The 18,031-nt window shown below is 38.7% G+C and overlaps 1 protein-coding gene across 3 annotated transcripts in view; it reads left to right on the top strand.

Moving 5' to 3' along the window:
* Positions 1-18,031, top strand: part of LOC124860539 (rho guanine nucleotide exchange factor 9) — a 62,606-nt gene that overhangs the window by 7,182 nt on the left and 37,393 nt on the right. For 2 of the 3 annotated variants that reach the window (XM_047353927.1, XM_047353928.1), the window contains exons 3-5: positions 850-1,188; positions 1,979-2,105; positions 2,195-2,304. In XM_047353927.1, coding sequence (XP_047209883.1) covers positions 850-1,188; positions 1,979-2,105; positions 2,195-2,304 — 576 coding nt within the window. The remainder of the gene's footprint in view (positions 1-849; positions 1,189-1,978; positions 2,106-2,194; positions 2,305-18,031) is intronic. The other variant, XM_047353930.1, reaches the window with a different exon arrangement.

Below are 18,031 nucleotides of genomic sequence, written 5' to 3' on the forward strand. Positions count from 1 at the left end.
TTTGAACACCCATTTCATATCAGAGATTTGCTAATGTGTCCCTTCCCACTTCCAATTCCTACATGTAAAACAATTTAGGCCCATGTACTTACCTTGTATAAGTATGAATAGATACCCCAGATATGAGGAAATTATAGAAAGTGCTTAAATGTTGGTTGTGAAAGTGGATAATAATCAAAATTCAAGGGGTATGAATCTTTGCTAGGCACTGTAAAAAGTCTTTACATATTCTTCACGTACAATATATTGTTCTGTCATGAATTTCCCGTAGAAAACCTCTGAAAATATTTATTTAAATAAAGTATGTGCATTCCTGAACCAAATATTGACAGTCTTTATGCAGAATCAAATGTTATTTTATTTATTTAGTCATGTTTGATGCGTGTTGTGCAGCTAAAAGCTGCAGCAGGACAGACGAGAACTTAGAAAACCTCCTGTGGTATGATGGAACTTCTTGATTTACTGATGTGTCAAAACATGTTTCCAAATCCAGTTTGAGGGATACAAACAGACAATTCAAATTGTTTTGTTTTGACCTTTTATCATAATTACGTAAAGAAATGAACATATGCATTATTTATAACCCTCTTAATAATTTTTCCATGGTAAAAAATGTATTATTCTGCCTCTTTATTTCAATTTGGCTGCCAGCAGTGTTTGTTACCTGGTTACCCACAGATAATTTGCAAGTAGAAACATGAAGTGACGACTGAAGGAATTTTTTTTGCAAAGAAACATGACGTCTATAGCTTGTCAAATTGTAGACATATTTTCCTTATTCCCTGCACAAGAAATACATTGTTGCACTTGTATGTGGGCCAAACTGCTGAGTATCTTTGCCAATCCCAGCTGTGTGAGCAGATTGCCAGCAAGACGGGTTGCAGTTTGAGGCAGCCCGGACAAGCCTTGCCCCAGACTAGCACAGAGAAGACCTCTGTGCCTCACAGGCGCTTGCTCCACCGTCCTCGACCATCCTCGGCTGTACTGGACCTGTGGAGACCCAACCCAGAACAAGAGCTCTACACCCATTATAGTGAGGTCGGCTCCCTACCTCGGCTGAGACGCAGGCCTGCTGCCACCGTACTACACTCCCCAGGGCAAAGACGGATGGCTGCACGCTCCAGGCCTTGTTCTGTCATAGAGAGCAGTTTTACTAGAGAGACACAGTCAACGGAGCTGCCTCACAGAGTAAGATGTTAAAAAGCACAATTATTTCTGCATAAAATCAGTCAGATATTGCCATAGATAACTAAGCGATCACATCCATTTTCACAAAGTATTCATATTCAGTCTATATACTATACACCTGAATAAACAGTATATCAAGATAAAAGTAGGATGGCCAAGGCTCACTAGTGGGCTTCACCAACTCGCCGATAAATATAGAGCAAGTTTTGTAATGAATCAAACACAGTCTCCAGGCTTTGAAGGGCAGGCCAGTACTAACCCAGTATTTATATACTGCTCACTGTTAAGTGCAACAATGCCTGCATGCTCTGCCTCATTTACAGAGACCTCCATTTCTGAATGTTGTTTTTCCCTCATTTGACTTCTCTCTCTTTTTCTTTGCCTCCATCTCACCAAGTTCATTCTTTTCTTCCTCCTTTTTCGGCTTCACTTTCTCCCTCCCTCACTTTCAGTTTTTCTCTGTGGCCAATTTTCTGCCTCATCGCTCCCATAAGCTTTACTCCTCATTGGCCAAACTCAGAGTCAGTTCATTTTAACCTGAGAGAACGCCTGGTTGGCATGATGTATAGTCTCACATGGTTTGCTGCGGAGCACGTACGGAGGCCAGTGCACCAGAATAAACTTGCTGGATGTGAAATACTTAAATTCACAGCAAAAAAGGGGACAAGGCAGAAAGGAAGGTTCCTTTTAAGGTGAAGGGCAGAACAGTGTGTGTGCTTTTTGTGAGTGAGTGTGTGAACTACAGTATCAGTATGTGGAATATATGTCCTAACTACTCAGTGCCCTCTAGGCCTTGTCTCGCCCTCCGGGAGTGTCACCACTAGAGCCCCCACAAAGGGCATCTCTGCTGCGGTGTCGCTCCCTGCCTCTTCCACCCAGCACTCTTACTGCCTTGGCTTTGCTCCTGCCTACATCAGGTAATGATGCCTATTCTTGTTTGTTAAGAACTTGTCACCTCATTTGAATACATTTTCTTAATTTTATTTTTCTATGTGCTTCGAATCAGTGGACATGGGTCAGTCGTCATCGTCAGTGCGCCTGAGGTCTGGAGGCTCCACCAGCTGCAGGAGGAAGAGGCTGTTAAGACCTGGGTCAGAACCACTTCAGGTCAACATAGTGAGTCAGACACACCCCTCAAATCCCCTTTGCAGAGAAATGCGGCTTTATTTAGTCTGTATTTCAGCCATTATATTTATGATACCAAGCTCTGGCTTATGCAAGCATGCCACAGTGAGGATATTTTCTAGAAAAATAATAAGTGAGTTCTAAAATGCTTTTAGTGGGTGTTTTATCAGATGATGAAGGAAAAGGTGCCATTGTGGAACAATGTTATTCTCCACTCCTAAGGAGTTACATGACATTAACGCCTAAATGTCTGACTGCTGGGATTAAACCTAAAGGAAAATTGGCTGACATATTAAGAACGTTTTCATACAATAGCCAATATGCATAGAGTAATACAGTGCCTTTCAAAAGTATTGACACCCCATGAACCGTTCCACATTTTGTCATATTACATTGACAAACTAAAAGGTACTTTATTAGGATTTTGTGTGATTGACCAACACAAAATAGAGTATAATTGTGAGTTGGAAGAACAATGATACATGGTTTTTAATGTTTTTACAAGTAAATAATTTGAAAAATTATCATGTATTTGTATTCAGGCCCCCCTGTGTCAACAGTAGAACCACCTTTCACTGCCATTACAGCTGCAAGTCTGTTTTTACCCATACTTCTTTGCAAAATAGCCGTGAATCACTCAGATTAGAGGAAGAGCCTCCATGAACAGATATTACATTTTTTGCCAGACTCCCAGTAAAATTTAGGTCTGGACTTTTTTCATTTGTCTTTTTTTACATTTCCTGTCTTGTCATTTAAGGCAAACCATTCATACCTACATGTGCCAGGGCAGATTTGCTCTACAATAGGGACATCTCAAAATGCAATCCCAATTGCCTGAATAACATTATTAAATCAAGACTGGATCAGCATCAAAGTAGGCAGGTCACAGTGATGTAATAGTAGTTCTGGGTTAGAGATGTGGGCAAAATACAAAAGCATGCCTTACTTTTCAGATTTGTATTTATAATTAATTTCTTTTATCTTTCATCTTTTCCTTCCACTTCACAGTTGTGCCCTACTTTGAGCTGTGCTATCACATAAAATCCCAATAAAATGCATTGAAAGTTGTGGTTTTAATATAAGACAATGTGAAAAGGTTCACAGGATGTCAATACTTTTGTACGTCAGTGTATCTACAAGACTGTAGCTTCCTCAGCTGTGTAAAAAATAGCTGCAGTAGATGCTAGAATAATGCTACACAGGAAGCAAATCTGGGCATTACAGAGTCGATGCTTTGATGTGGAAGTGTCCTCTAGGGATCTCGAGTGGAAGGAGATGCAAAGGTTTTCTAAAGTATTCCTGACAGGGTAAGGAACAGTTCTGTGACTGAGGACAGGTTGCCTGTCTGTGAAACCTTGAATGCATTGATCCCACATTGATTCTATTGTTCAATCACTGAAAGCCATTTCTCTGCTTCCAATGAGCATTTTTTCTATTTGCTCTACCTTTTTATGCACGAATCAAACCATGTTTCTTTCAGTCAAATATACACCTGAATGCTCACATGTATAGAAATACATCATCTCTGCGATGTCATGAAAGTAAGAGGATTGATGGAAAATGTTCCTTAATAGAACTAAACTGAAACAATTCATGATGTGTATCCACAGAGGACTGCAGGCAGTAAATTAAGTAATATAGGCAGCTCATTGTGACAACAATGATCCTGTCTGTTGAAGTGGCAGATTATGAGCCCATACTGTCAGCTTTTCATGGCTGCCACATCTGTGGATTGAAACCGAGTAAGCTGCGTCCTTGAGGAAATGAGACTGCTGCATTTGACTTTGATTATAAGTTTTTTTCTTCTTCCTGATCTAAATTGTATTTGTGAACCGCGGCACGTTGTTGCTATGACATTCGGCTCGCTCCCGTACAGCTTCTTTGCTTCTATCTTTAGGCAGCCTTTTTAAGCATGAGCTAAATAGAGAAAGTGTGTGGGTGAAAAGAGAGAAAAAGGGGTGGGAGAGAAGGGAAGAGAGATGCTCCCTTTGTTACGGCCCTCCCCTGGGGGCTGCGAACATGGACATGTAATGCTGAAAAATTCTACCTTGTGCTTAAATGGTGAGAGAAGCAAAGTCTAAGATTCAAAGGAGATACTGTTTTAATACAGTTGTTATATTTATATGGACCAAATCCAGAAGTTGCTCATAAAATACTAATAAGAAAGATCAAACCTGATTTCAAAATTATATCACTGCAGGCAAATACCTGTCTCTCATAAGGCGGTCTTGCTTGGATGTGCTGTTTGGGATACAGTTAAGTTTATGTTACAGTCTTCCTGTTATGATGACGACTGAAGCCTTGAGGCCGGAGGCAGAGAGAAAGCATTCTCACTGCAGTGGATTAGCTACTAATGCTGACGCTTCTTTTCTCCCTTTCATTTAAATGGATTTCTCCCCCAGTTCTGCTCTCTTCCTTCCCTTACTTCTCCTCTCCTCTGCATTTCTGCTCTACTGCTACACTTTCATCACTTTTTCCTTTCCCCTCCACTTGTCTCCACTTCTGTGCCGTCCCATTCTACACTTTGAATAAAAAAATAAAATATGGGCAGCAGCAGTGTTTAATTCCTGAACAGATAAGAGGTGTGTGCTGTGTGTTGCTAATGCTGCACCCAAAGCTCTGCTGTCAACTTGTCCACAAGGGGGGGAGTTGTCTTATTAGGGATTTCATGCAGATTAGGACTTTCAACAGAAATCGTATATGATTAAGTTGCAGTACTAATCATATTATGCAATGGTGTCTGTTTAATATGAATGCATGAGTCAGCAGGCTGGAGCTAGTTGGCCAAACAACAAGGCATAGATGGAAAGGAGCAAAGTTGACTTGAAGGACTTCTTTCTGCACATGTGAGGAGCAGCAGCAGCATGAATTAGGAGCTCTCCTAAAGTATTCAAACTTTTTTTCACCTTTTGTTGCTTTATACAAGCAAACTAAAACATAATATTTTGGAATTGTATGATATACTGATAAAAAGCTCTGAATAACAGTGAAGTGGAAGGAAAATGATACATAGTTTTCAAAATGTTTTACAAATATAAATCTGAAAAGTGCGCATTGTATTCGGCCCTCTTTACTTTGTTAGCCCTAAATGAAAACCATTGCAACCATTTTCCATCAGGAGTGGTCCAATGAGTCAGCTGTGTGTAATTTAATCTTAGTATAAATATGGATGCTCTGGGACACAGCAAACATGAGGATGAAGGTGCTCTGGCTGAAAATGCTGCTTGTGGCAGAGAGCTAACGGTGCAAAATTTGCTTGTGCTCCACATATATGCACTGCTCTGTGTTGGCAAGCACATAAACTGTCAGTCACTTACATTAAAACGTGTTATATGACAAAAACTGGAAGAAGTTCCTGGGGTGTGAATACTTTTCTGCAAGGTATTCGTCTAATTGTTGTTTTAACAATGTACCGAGGGATTCTGCTTGAATGATATACCCTGTTTAAAACACTTATACATGGTCGTATTTGGAGTTCGGTATTAAATCTAAATGCTAAAGTCAGAATGGATGAGTCATTGCATTGACATCTTCATTATTGGACAAGTAGTGAGTAGCACCAGCTAGCGATATCTCAGTCAAACACACTGTGTATGTAATTTCACCTTAGGCCTTATTTTGGAGAAGCCATGGGAATAGATCCTGCCCAGAATAACTGCACACATCCATAGCTTGCACGATAATCCAGAGGCGACCCAGAATCCTTCATCAGCGTTCATTCAGCATTGTTCACCTGCCAGCGTGCCAACAGCTACTGCTGTTTCAGAGTACATGATGAGCTGCGTGCATCTGAACTGGATGGTTGGATCAGAGCTTCCCTAGGCTGATTGTTCCCAAAAAATGGGTTCATGGTGTATATATGGCTATGTGACCACGTTTATGCTGAGTGTGTTTGTATGCGTGTCAGGAAAAGGAGAAAGGCTCAGGGCCTTTCTCTTATGTAAGTATAAAGAAGCATCCTATCACTGTCTGCAAAAGCCATTTCAACTTTTCAGATGGCTGCATGTTCTCTGGGAGCTCTACTCACTGGCCCATCCTGTTTTAATGCATCATCCTATTATGCCCTGTATTTTGTCAGATCATGTGCCGCTGTGCTTGCACAGACTTGTGTTTGAGCGCCTCATGTCTCATCAGGGCCGGAATATGCATCATTCACTCTATGCTATGCTGCTGACACATTAGAGCGGTAATAACAAGGTTGTACTAACAAGCATTGATTTTATAATGAGATTATTCAACAAGTAAACATTTGTAAGAAAAACAAAATAGCAGTAGCTTTTGGGTTGTATTCAATTTCTCATTTACCAAGATTCATAATGTCCACTTTTTGTAACGCACACTGTTTATTTTTAGGCCAGTTGGTTGGTTAACAAGAAAATACTCCTTTCAGGGATCTATTCATCCATCCATCCATTTTCTGTACCCGCTTCTTCTGTATAGGGTCACGGGGACCTGGTGTCTATCTCCAGCGGTCAATGGGCTAGAGATGATTAAGTTTATCTTTCTTATGTAATAGTCTTCTTTCAACCAGCTGTTATGCAGTGCACAAGCAACAGGTGGTGGCAGGACACTTGGCAACGTATTAAAAGGAGTTTAAACAGTTGGACTGTTATCATATTAAATGTTAACCATGATTATTTAAAACTTTAATACACAATATCTAATATAGTATTATATTTTAATGTTTTTTTCACTATCACCCATCTGTAGTGTCACCTGTATCTGCTGTGAGCTGCTTCTGCTTAAGCTTAAGACATCATCTCTCGAGCTGTGGGGAGTGTTATGTCGTCCAGTGAAATTAACCACAGATTTAATGCAGCAGGTTGCTGATTTCATTTTAAATCTCAGATGAAGTTGAATTATGATTCAATTTGCTATTTTCAAAATTAGATCATTTTTTTTTTTTCTTCTTTTTTGACTTTGAATATTTGTGGTTAGCTGTTTGATTTCCCTGAGATGGAGTGGTGACATGACCAGGATTGTACACCAATAGAGTACTGCAATAGAATATTATGTTTTCAATCATTTTATATTTATATATTTTATTATATTATATATATTTTAGGTCTGGCACTGGATCCAAAGACTTTTGGACACCTGATTATGCCTTTAAGTAAAAAGACTGACATAAAACACTTTTATTTCAGACCTATTTTTTTCATAAACTCACTGTTTTCTTTTAGTAGCTTCTTCATTAAGAGAAAGGAAAAGTCTGCATGCTCCTTTGTAGCTTTCACTGTAAACCACCATGCTCAAAACTATCATTCTAACAATGAATCATCAATTGCTCTGAGAGTGTGGTTTTAGTAACTACCCAGCTATTTTGTAATTTAAATAAAACACCCACCTCCAACTTCGATCACTTTATCCTGCTTTAAAACAATGAGACAGAAGCTAACTACCTTAGTTTCCTGATAGTTAGGATGTATCCTGGAGGGCTCTGAGGATGATGGGCTACATTTTTCTGGCAGCTGCCACTTCTCGTGTACATTATTTAGCCTGACTTTCTCCCTCTGACTTCCCTACTACTGTGCTACACCACATGTGGCATGAGAGCAAACTCTCCACCCTAGACACGAATTATGCAACCACCTACTGGAGGTCTTTATAGTTCTACCTCAATTTCCATTCTTTGCATGCCTGCCGCTTTTTTTTTCTGACCTAGGAACTCGTCCCCTCCCTTCTTTTTCCACTTTCCACTTCGGTTTTTCCCCTCTACTGTTTTTTTTTCTGTGTTCCTTCACCTTGTCCTCCCTTGCTTTATCCCATTCCTCCCCTCCAGGCATGTTAAAACACCTGGGTTCTGCTGCCTGGTGTGTGTCTGTGTGTATGCATGTTTCTGTGATCATCCATGCCTATATGTAGTCATAAATGTAAGCAAGCTTTGGTTTGGGGAGCTTGTTTGTGAATTATAAGAAAAACATAATGCCTAATATTTCAGTGGAGAGTTTTAATTCAGTTTTTTTGCCTGTGTCATATACGAGTAGAAAATATTACACGGTACATTATGAACCTCTGTTAAAAGTCAGATGGAGCTTTTCTAACTCTTTATGATGAGTGACACATACATTGCATCTACTATAGTGGACGTGAGTTGATTGGAGTGGACTCTTCATTTTTGACCCACTTACCTCTCAAATTAGAGAATAGAATAGAACAGAAATAACCTTTATTGTCCCTTAGTGGGGAAAATTAGGTGTACAAGCAATAAAGTGACAAATGGAAGCAGGAAGATTTACACAGAGGTAAAAATATAAAAACAGAAAGTAAGAGAATGTAAAGTAATGGAAAATTTACACCATAAGAAACAAAATACTGTACAGTCATTAAAAATAACATACTCAGATTCAAAGCAATGTGCAACTAAGTTGGATCATTTAAATGTGTGCAACATGTGCATACATAAATAAACAACATATTATTTACAAGAAATGGAAAAACTTAAACATTGATTGAGTTTGTTGGGAGCAGTGATGGTGTGTCTAAAACCATTGACAGGTAATGCACATAAATTAAAATATAATCAAAAAATTATTTAGTTTCAGTAATTCATATATTTTGAACATTATTTACACACTGGGTGATAGATTTAAAGGGGTTTTTAATGTTAATTTTGCTGATTATAATAACCTTGAATTCAGTTTATCAGAAAATTAGAATATTACATGAGACCAATTAAAAATGATTTGTATTACACATTGTGTAATACGCAATGGCTGACATTGCTAAAGAAGCTGGCTGTTCAGAGTGATATATCCAAGCATATCAATGGAAAGTTGAGTGGAAGGAAAACGTTTGGTAGAAAATGTTGCACAAGCAACAGGGATAATTGCTGTCTTGAGAGAATGGTAAAGCAAGCCCATTCAGTAATTTGGGGAAGATTCACAAGGATTGGAGTGTAGCTGGAGTCAGTGCTTCAAATGCTAACACACAGAAGTATCCAGGTAATTGGCTCAAACTGTTGCAATCCTTGTGATAAGCCATTCCTGAAGCAGAGACAACATCAGAAATGTCTTACCTGAGCTGAGAAGAATGATGACTGGATTGTTGCTCCTTGGCCCAAAGTCATCTTTTCAGATGAAAGTACATTTTGCATTTGATTTGAAAGACAACGTCACAGCGTCTGGAGGAAAAGTGGAAAGGCACAGAATTTAAGTTACTTGAGGTCCAGTGTGACGTTTTAACAGTTATGATGATTTCTTCAGTCCTGTCATCTGCTGGTGTTGGCCCACCGCCTTTTATCATGTCTAATCAAGTTTTAGAGCACTTCATGCTTCTCTCTTCTGAAAAGGTTTATGGAGATGTTGTTTTTTTTCCAGCAGGATTAGGCACCTGCCCACACTCAAAACACTAATACCTGCCTTTCATGGTGTTGCTGTACTTGACTGGCTTGCAAACCCGCATGACCTAAACCCAACAGAAAACCTACAAAGTATTGTCAAGAGAAAGATGAGAATAGACAGTATTCAAGCAACCTGTACCGCCTTAACAGTCCAACAAAAGCACAGGCTGATCGCTTCCATTCCATGTCATGCCACTGATATAAATTTGGCTCTAATTTCCACATACATGGATACATATCCATGTAAATATTTGGTCACCTTGGCATCATGGTAGGCAGACGTTTTTTTATTAAAAATCCATTTTTTTAAATTGGTCTTATGTAATATTCTAATTTGCTTAGAAACAGAATGTGGGCTAAAAACATGAAAATGAACAAATTATTAGTAAAATAACAAATTAATTACTGAAATAAAGTTTAATTGACTAAGAGGCACCATAACAATCTGATTGTAGATGATTTTCTTTAGATGAGCGGTACAGACAGTAACCTCAGGATGGATGTGGAAGGACAAACCTCTTTCCTGCTTACCAGTGCTTAGGGCCGCAGGTGGCAAAGACAGGGCTCTGATGAATAGTGACAATAGTGAGCATGAACACTCACAACTAGCACAGCAGAATGCGAGTAGAGCGGCACTGATTCAGGCAACCAAGCAAATCATAGCACAGTTCATTTGAGTGTTTCCCTTGTGCCACAGCTGGGGTTTCAAATGATCTGTTTTGCTTTATTTTATAAAGCACTGGCACTGATTCTGAGAATCATAAATAGATTTGGGGGCCTATAGCTTTATCTGTTCTCCCAAAAGCTGACCTGTTGTGACCTTGTTCTTATGTTTTGTAGCATTTTTCTCCTCCATGGCAAAATTCAAACTTGAAATTGATGACTCAGTGAGGTAGCTTTTTAACTGCGAAGAAATAAAACATGTTATCATTATTGATCTCTCCCTTTGCTCTGACCCACTGATGATTATTTTCATCATATCTGCAGAAGTAGTTTCACATCCAGGCAAAATTGAATATTTTTCTTGTGAAATGAGAAAATTAATACCTTTTACATGTGTGTGAAATAAATATTAAACTGTGACACATCACTGTTCTTCCAGTATCAGCTGGACTTTTAATTTAAGTAAAGAATGTGTACATTTTTAAAAGTTCTATGTATAGTTAAAGCTACTATTAGGATGACCACATCTTTACCAAAAACAAAGGACGATGATGGAGATGCGCCTTACGTCTTTTCCTGGCCAGTACTAATTTCCATTCCAATGTTTCCCACTTCCAACTGGGAAAGTTAGAGGTTGTAAAGCAGCCTGGAACAATATCCAGTATGGTCACTGTGTATGAAAGACATCATGAAAGTTGCCATTACAAACTATTTATGAGCACTTAACCCACACCAGTGGTGCTAGTAGAACCTGCTCAGCTTGGTTGTGAATCGTTTCTAGAACCGAGGTCTGACTCCTGAGACAAATCAAATGGACCGTGTAACACTGAGATTTTTTACAATGTCCTGCAGGTTCCTTGAAGAGATGGTTGTTTTGAATCCAACAGAAAACCAAGGAATTAAAGGTTTATATCAATTTATGCATCAAGGCATATGTCCCTAACCTTTATTAGATTTTTAAATTAAATTCAAGAAAAGTACATCAAAATGCATGCTGTTAGAGGATCTATTGATAGACCAAAGATTGTTTTTAGTTTTGATGCATTTAATAAATGTAAAAAAATCAGATTTTTCAATATTTAATGTGCTGATTGGAGTCATTAAGGGAAAACTGCCCTATCCTGATCTCTGGCTGATTGATTGGTATGAATTTAAACGATGTGGAACAATGCCGGACTCTAAAGAACATTTTTGTTAGGTGTTGTATTATTAGTCAATCCAGCTGAAACCTGGCTTTCTCTCCATTATTAGAAAATACCTACTTAACATTGCTATGAGGGATATGTACTGTTCAGTTAGTATTCCTGTTTATTCATCCTTAAGATGAGCAAAAAATCAATAACTTTAAGAGTTGTGCTTTATGTTTATCGTAAATTTAAGTAATCACCATTCATTACAAATGCAGTTGCTTCCATATGTAAACCTGCTCCTATAAATACACCAAATATCAACCTGGTTTTAAAATGTTGCCCAGATGGCCCATAATAGCTCATACCATAATGTTATCTTACCTTGTGGACATTGTACTTTGTGCAAGTGTGTAGATTTAAATAAATCCCATCTCTGGTGTAAGATTCATCACAGCTATACCCCATGGTTTGACACTTTACATTTGTTTTGGCAGCTCAGCTTTAATAGCGATGCTGTTTTTGCTGAATTTTCTGCTATTCATGATCTCCTGATCATGATTGATTGAAGCATGCTTAACTATGCAACATTTTAAGAGGGCCTGCTTGTTGATGTCTGTCAGCTGCATTTGTTGACGAGTTACTGGTAGGTGCTTTGCAAAATGTCTTAATTTTATAATCAACTCTGGAATGTCCATATGTCTGCTCATTACTTCCTTCATCATTTTTATGTTTTTTCTCATTATTTGTAAAGCATCTTGCTGCAGGGTATGGGGAGAATCTCCACCAAAAACATGAGACCTCTACCTTATGCTGGATGCAAACTATCATTTATGTCCTGGTGTTCAGGAAAATTAAATCCCATTGCCTAACTTTCCAACTTATCCCTGCTTCCTACATGACTGAACTTACATTTTTGGACAAAATCGTCTGTTATTTTAAGTATAGTTCAAGGCATGATGCAAGAATTTTATTTAGCTTTTTTTTTCTGGAAAGTGGTTGTTTTTCAACAACAAAATTAACATTTTTCTTGAACTACAGGTAGATAAGTGAGTGAGAGGTTAACTTTACTCACCTACATGTGTCCTGTGTTTGATTGACATGGCTGCTATTCACAAGAACCATCAAGAATCAAATCAGAATCTACGTCAAAGAAGAAATTAAGAGCATTGAAACATGTTAAATCATAACCACTCTCCAGTCGTATTTCCTTATTTAGCTTTACTTCAAAAGCTTTTTTCTTTCCTGAATATCATTTGTATCCAGTCAGTTCAGACTGAGGGAATTCAGACTGCCTTTCTTCAGTGTACCTTCACTTATAGCATTCCTCTCAGTTGAACAGTCTCACTAGGGACCGAATCAAAGAAAACATTCGCAAAATAGTTTCTTGTTCTACAGTTTGAAAAACATGTATATTGTACAAATTTTTGATTAGGAAATACAATATCTCTTGTGATGTTTGGCATGTTACTATGATTTCTTCATCCTACTTGGCAGACCCCCTTTGTCTGATCTATCTATTCTTCTCTCCCTTTGCTCTGACCCACTGACTTAACTTTCTAAATGGTCCTGAATGAATAAACAGCTGATGGCAGGACAATGGCGACACAAACTTTGCTCAGGAAAAGTCCAGCAATTTTATTTTTAGGGCTCTTTGTGGCTTGAAGGCCTGGAAGGAAGCAGGAAGTCAGTGTGGTTGCCGTGGGGATGGGAGGAGAAGAAAAGAGTTGGAGCAGACTGAAGGGGAAATGGGTGTGGTGCATTTTGCCTCCCATTAGTGAAAAACCTACCAACCGCAAACAGATTCATTTGCAAGCTCTAAAAATTGAAGTCTTATTCAGGGAAAGATTTTCTAAATATGTAGCTACTCAGCCAAGGTTAAAGGGTTCAGTAATGATTTCACAGAACTCAGAGAACCTTAAAAAGAGACACTAGTTCAGAAAATGATCCCTGCTCTCTATATTTGTTATTCTTGGTATTGTTAGCTTTTTCTAGAGACAAAATGACTGGGACATCTCTATGATAGCTTGCAATAGCCACTTGGATTTATTGTTACAGGTGATAAATCATGTTGAGCTGAATCTTGGGGTCCACACAGAAAAACTCACACTCACAACCCATGGGACCCAAAAGAAAAAGTGTATAAAATATGTTTAAATAAGTTTGACATGGTAAGACCATAGTTGCCATGATCACATCACTCTATTTTAATTAAAACCACTAATTATATACTTTTACAAAAGTCTAACAATATTTAAGTGAAATGTCTGGTGTGTTTGAGGTATAAATAGTTTTTGCTTGTTATGAATCTGAGAATATTATTTAATATTAATATTTTATCAGATAATATTTCGGTCTGTTAAGGGTTGTCCTGTGAATACCAGCCCAGTAAGGCGATGGTATTAGGACAAAATAGAAAGGTGTGAGCCGAGCTCTGACATTATTGAACAGTAAAACTCTGCACATATATGGAATGAATTCACACAATTTCTTAAAATACAAGAATTTATTAACAAAAATAAGTCAACTCAAAGTCAAACATATTTCAATCAACAAACTCTTTACTATGCTAAAACAACCCAACTAAACTACCAAGCAGAATTAAAGAATAACGAAGACTAACAGGCTATGTACAATATAAACTGTTAAATATTCCCTAGCAGGCAAGCATGTGTTCTTAGCTTGTTAGCAGTTAAAGCTAACAAAGGAAGCTGATAGCTTAGCACCAGAATCAAACACACACCTTTAAAATACCATTAATAAAAAGGGTTAATATGCATAAGCGCGGACGGCGCGTTATAGCCGATCTTCTGTGTTTAAAATCACCCTTTAAATAAAGTTTGTCTTAACTTTAAAAACACACAAACACAGAATGCAAAACTGAACACGTGTGATGCAGATAAGTCTGATAACACCAAGATAGATGAGTTCAACCCAAACAAAACCAAACTTCATAAAATGAAAAACGTTTAAATCATTCCAATCTAAATGCTTCTCTATTATTCTGCCCAAACACCAAACCTCGTAGGAACGTGTTGAGGAGTTGTCCGGGCAATGACGAAGTTTGAAGAAAGCTCTGTGAACAAAGGGTTAGCTTCCAGCTAACCTCCGGAGCTGTGGCTGGGCGGCCCATTCTGCTGACCACACTGCACGTTACCATGGTGATGCAGCTCCTGTTGTCCTCTTTTCAGACTGGGAAACTGCTCCACTCGTCTTCGTAGAGACCGTGTCTCTGCAGAGGACTCTCTGGAACACTGTTTGCTTCTGTAGGCCTCAGAGAGAAAGTAAAGCCAGGCTTGTACCTTAATACCCGCTCATGAATGAATCTACCGGATACATAGACAGTGATTCATTTGTACTTATCTTAGTGCATATGATCAATGATCGTATGACACTCTCGCATCCAGTTGAAGAGTTATGTCTGTTTACCAGCAAAGAGACATTAGCGCGCTTGCCTCCCCTATCCCGATGATCTTCAGTGTGGAAGAGACAAGATGTAGCAAGAGCGGTGCTTTTATTTGGACTGTGACGTCACAGGAAGTCCGCAGTTACCCCGTTTCCTGGGTATGCTGGAAGTAGGTTAATGCAATTTATTTTGAAAGTTCCAGGAAAGTCTGTTCTGGCCTTTCACGTTGTAACCATGGCTGTGGGTCCCAACAGCTGAATATTTTCTATGTGTAAATTTTAAACTGGGAAGGTGTGAGAAGCAAGTTGGCAGTTTTTAACCTTCATCCAAACAATCAACTTTTGGAAAACCTCCTGCCAGTAGGATTAGTACAGGCAGACATATTGACAATTAAAAATGTTTTTAAACATGGCTCAAAAGACCAAAGTGGGTCACTTATAGACAAAAAAAACTTTTATTTGGCCAGACTGGATATTCCAAATGGCTTTAGATGTTTCACCTTGATCAGTTCTCCACATAATTGAGGTTGTAAATCTAAAGATCCATTTATGAGCATAACTTTTTTTTTTCTATGTACAGCTCAACAGCTGTGAACTAAGAACTTATTTTATCCTGAAGCAGACTTATATACCAGGTATTAGTTCCTGAAAAACACGTCATGTCACAAACTGTTCCTTTAAACTGTTTCATCTGCAATGGAAATTGATATGATCGCCTTGTTAAATCTATAGTAACTCTGGAGGAGGTGCAAACATTCACTCCCCAGTTGGAAGAATGTTAGTTGTGCACTCCACAAATGTGGCTTTTATGGAGCAGTTCCAAGAAGATAGCCAAAAGAGGTCCAAATCACATGCTTATATCTTTCTCTGGTTTGGATCAAAGCATATTTATGTGTTCAAATGGCCCCGTCAAGGTCCACACCTAAATGCAACACAGAATCTGTGACAAAATTGGTGTTCAAAGATGGTCTCCATCCAGTATGACTGAGCTTGAGCAATTTTGCAAAAGAGGGGCAAAATCTTGGTGTCCTGATTTGAAAAGCAGACAGATACACACTCCACAAGACTCGTAGGTGTAACTGCAGCCAAAGGTGTTTCCACAAAGGACTTAGAGTTCCTGAATACAAAGGTCAGGCCACACTTTTCAGATTTTTGTCTATAAAATACGCTGAAAACAACATTCATTTACATTCCACTTCACAATTATGTAATACTTTTTGTTTGTCTACCTGACAAAATTTTGAAAAGTTCAAGAGCTATGGATACCTTTGCAAGGTAATGCGCACATAACGGGGGTCATGTTTAGTGTAGCAGCTGCAACAACAGGCCTCATATTAAGCTGTTAAGGTAAAGACTGAAACACACAGCCCAGAACCAACTGGTTTGCAGTGTAATGCCATGTCACCAAATTTTTCCAAAATTAATGTTCATAATTTGGACATTTATTTGAAATAGTCAAATAAAAATATGTTAAATTGAGTGTGTTAATGTGAACTGGATCAAGGACAGAAAGCTACTAAGGCAGACCTTATAATTTTCACAATAAAGTCCAATGAAAGAGCTACATCAGATCTTCTTCAGCATGCAGTATACATTCAATAGTCTAACAGTCTAATTTGACATACGATTTCTGGCTAGAGTGAGAAATTCTGCCATTTATACATTCTCTGTCTCTCTTTTTGTATATGTATGAGCATATTAGCGTTGGTGTCTGTGCAGATTTAAACTTTCAGATGTGACCTTTGTTGTCTAAATGTCAGGGAGATTGGAGAGGGAGCCCACAGAGGTAGGACAGGCTTATGTAATCTCCTCACTGAGTCTCTCACACACACAACCACAGATGAGGGGGGAAAAAAAGCATGTTTGAGGACGGTTGTCATATCTCAGCTGGGATGCACCATACCCCTCTCTGTGCACTGAAAGCCTGCCTTTCAGGAGCCATTGCTTTTATCAGCATGTATGTGCAGAAAGTGCCTCGGAAATTATTTATGGCTTTAAAAATACTGATATGCTGCTTCCTTTGGTGTTGTTCTTTTGAACTTCTTCTGAGGTCTTTTTATCTGTACTAAAGCTCTCAGGTGAATCTGAGGAGTGTACCTTTGCATGTTGGATGGTTAACTAGGTGAGTTTTGGTGTGTGGGGATTTAACTGTGGCAGTATTCTCTTTCAACACTTCTTCCATGACTGAGCTTTTTCTAATCTGCCAAAAGCGATAGCACCTGAGCTACAGGACAAGTGTTGCAGTCTGCTCATGAGTATAACAATGTTCATTTTAAGTATTGGTGTGAAAATAAAGGCCAAAGTGATGATTTGCATGCCAATGGTAACAACAAGCTTCAGATGGGACCTAGGGCCATTTTCATCCTGTCACTCACTACTGCCAAGCCTTAAAGGGGCCCCGGGCGGAAAATGTTTTGAATACCAAACACTCTCCTCGTGTAGGTTTGAAAGGCTGCTCCGAAATGTTGCTTGGAAACAGACATTGGGGGCACTCAACATGGATTCTCGGCTGTTACGGTCCGTAACAGCCGAGGGAGGGGGGGGGGTGTTACAACATCCTCTAAAACTTCTCAGAATAGTCCCAAAGCATAATCTGCCTTGCCAGCATTCATCATCAATATGCTTGGTATGTCCCAGACCGCAACGCTGTTACCCAAAGAAATCAGCCAACATCTGCGATAGTAGATATTGGCTCACGGTAAAAAGATCAAGCTAAGGGAGCAGTGATTGGAATCATTGAGCAAGAAAGAAAAACTACATTAATAGTAAATATTCTTGCTCTTTTGATCATTTGCACAGAGTATACAATATGCCCTTGTTATGTTGGCTTTACAGTGTGCAGGATACTCAGAGAGTAGTCACTCTGTGTAAGAGATGTTGCTCTTTTAGAGTATGTGTCACAGTGTCTTTCTGGGTAAAGGGTGTGTCATGTTTAATTCCTTGTTTGCAGTTTAAAAATGTACTTTATGATGCAACGTTGTTCACCAAAAAATACAAAACTATCAAATGTAATCACAAACAGCATGTTTTAATGTAACACAGCTGGTTTAACATCCTAAAACTACTACAGTTACAGCCTCATCTGACTATGTAGTGTCGTCATTGACTGCAATTACAGCTGCTCCACTTTGGTTTATATCTCTACTAGATTTGTATACCTACAGGCTGAATGTCTTAGTCA

This window comes from Girardinichthys multiradiatus, chromosome 23 (assembly GCF_021462225.1).
Source record: "Girardinichthys multiradiatus isolate DD_20200921_A chromosome 23, DD_fGirMul_XY1, whole genome shotgun sequence".
Lineage (NCBI taxonomy): Eukaryota > Metazoa > Chordata > Actinopteri > Cyprinodontiformes > Goodeidae > Girardinichthys > Girardinichthys multiradiatus.